Raw genomic sequence first — 2,500 nt, 5'->3', positions numbered from 1 at the left:
CATAAAAATATTTTCAAAGAGAATCCTCTTCACGAGGTAAGCGAGGAAGAGCGACGCAGGGGCAAGTCGTCGGTTCTTGGCTAACTTCCTTCTGTGTAAATAGGACACTTCTCGTGTTTCTCCGCGGACTCAAAGAGAGATGAGAGATGAACGGACCGACTGAATTACATTTCCCTTTCGGGTGGACCTTATCATTTCCTTATTCCATTGCGGCAGCTAATAGTATTTGCGGCTTTCTTTCATCTTCTTGGTGGTCCCAAAGGAATTATTTCGGAGTTTCTCTGAGGGATACTTCTCTAGAGATTGTAATAGCCATTATTCTTACGCTAACAAAAAAATAATTCACGAATGCAGTTCCGGCAGTAATAATTTTGTGATTGTAGTATTATACTTACGCTATTTTCGTTGCTTCGCTTGCTCTCAATCTTGGTGGATCATCAGAGTGAGTTACGAGGAAGAAGAAGAAGAAGAAGAAGAAGAAGAAGAAGAGGAAGAAGAAGAGGAGGAGGAGGAGGAGGAGGATGAGGAGGAGGAGGAGGAGGAGGAGGAAAATGAAATATAGTTACGCTATTTCCATTGCTTCACTTACTCTCAATCTTGGTGGATCATCATAGTGAGTTACTAAGAAGAAGAAGAAGAAGAAGAAGAAGAATGAATTAATAATAAGTTGAAGAAGAAAACAGCAACAAAAATAACAACAACAACAGCAGCAGCAACAACAAAAAGAAGAAGAAAAAGGAGGAAGAGAAGGAGGGGGAGGAGAAAATAAAATACACGCAGATGAGATATCAGCAAACACTAAAAGAAAATAGCAAGCGAGGTTCGGTTCGCCCGACTGGCCACAGATCCCGAGATGCTCACTCGCGGTAAAACCTAAAGAGAAAAGAAAGAGCTTTGATGTCACTGAACTCCTGCAATTTGCTGTTAGGGAACTCGCAATATACGATGCAAGAGAAGTGGGGACCAAGAAGGTACGGTAAATTTCATGAGAAAAAGATTGAAATAAGTTGTTGGTTCTTTGGGAAAGAAAATTGAAATAAGTTGTTGGTTCGTTTACTTTGTGATTTATTGAAATGCTAGTACAAATATATTTACTAGATGCTCTTTCATTTGAAGACATTGAATAAATCTATACCTTGTGGTTCTGGAATTTCTGAAATTGTACAGTAATTGGAAATATGTGGAAATTATATATATTCATCTAATTTTGATAAAATTACAATATCTGACGTCATATCTTTGAGGTTAAACAGTTGAAATTCAACAAAAAGTATCTTATGAGTAATTATCATGAGATAAAGACATTTCTCATATTTTCTGGAATTGTGATAGGAAATGATTTATAGAAATTTTCTTTTTATCTAATTTTTATAAAATTACAATATCTGACGTCATTTCCTTTGAGGTTAAACAATTGAAATTCAACGAAAAGTTTTTTATGGGTAATTATCACGAGAGAAAAACTTCTCTTTTTCCATATCAACCATTTATCCAGTCCCTACATCTAACATACAATGTTCATAATCAGATTTCCATATGGAAAAACAATGAAAAATAATATTTTGAAGAAATACACCAGATTTTCTTCTCATATGATATTACTAAGAATGTAAATAGAGTATATTTTTCCAGAGTATAAATGCAAACAACTATGACGTCATGAAAGAAACTTTGACGTCATGAAAGAACAGCTTAAGCAATCATGTGGTGCGTGTAAAGGACTTTTTTTATATGTCCTTTCAATGGAAAGATAAAAAATTAGATTATTATGTGTATGTAAATAGTTTAGATATGTCCACACACGTGCAGGCATATATACATATACATATATATATATATATATATATATATATATATATATATATATATATATATATATATATATATATATATATATATCTATATATATATATATATATATATATATATATATATATATATATATACATATATATAAATATATATGTATATATATGTAAGTATATATATAAATATATATAGTTTGTGTGAGTGCACGTTATATATATATATATATATATATATATATATATATATATATATATATACATATATATAGCTATATGTATATATATACATATATATAGCTATATATATATATATATATATATATATATATATGTATATATATATATATGTATGTATATGTATGTATATATATGCATATGTATATATATATATATATACATATATATATATATATATATATATATATATATATATATATATATATATATATATATACATATATGTTCAATTAAGCCATATATATTTTTGATACATTAATGTCTGGATTCTCTTAACGACCTCGGGATCAGAGCCCCAGGCAAAATCACAAAAAGACAAGAGCTTGGGTCCGGCCGGGAATCGAACCCTGGTCGGCAAGCTTGTATGTCACTGTCTATACAAGCTTGCCGACCAGGGTTCGATTCCCGGCCGGACCCAAGCTCTTGTCTTTGTGTGATTTCACCTGGGGCTCTGA

The 2,500-nt window shown here is 31.3% G+C and overlaps 1 protein-coding gene across 1 annotated transcript in view; it reads left to right on the top strand.

Annotated features, from left to right (window-relative positions):
- LOC137660015 (uncharacterized) overlaps positions 1-562 on the top strand; it is a 43,828-nt gene extending 43,266 nt beyond the window's left edge. Inside the window, exon 4 of the mRNA XM_068394747.1 lies at positions 442-562. Coding sequence (XP_068250848.1) covers positions 442-562 — 121 coding nt within the window. The remainder of the gene's footprint in view (positions 1-441) is intronic.
- Positions 563-2,500: the final 1,938 nt, after the last annotated feature.

This window comes from Palaemon carinicauda, chromosome 20 (assembly GCF_036898095.1).
Source record: "Palaemon carinicauda isolate YSFRI2023 chromosome 20, ASM3689809v2, whole genome shotgun sequence".
Lineage (NCBI taxonomy): Eukaryota > Metazoa > Arthropoda > Malacostraca > Decapoda > Palaemonidae > Palaemon > Palaemon carinicauda.
Note: the sequence above shows the minus strand (reverse complement) of the source record. Positions and strands in the feature narration are given on the sequence as shown.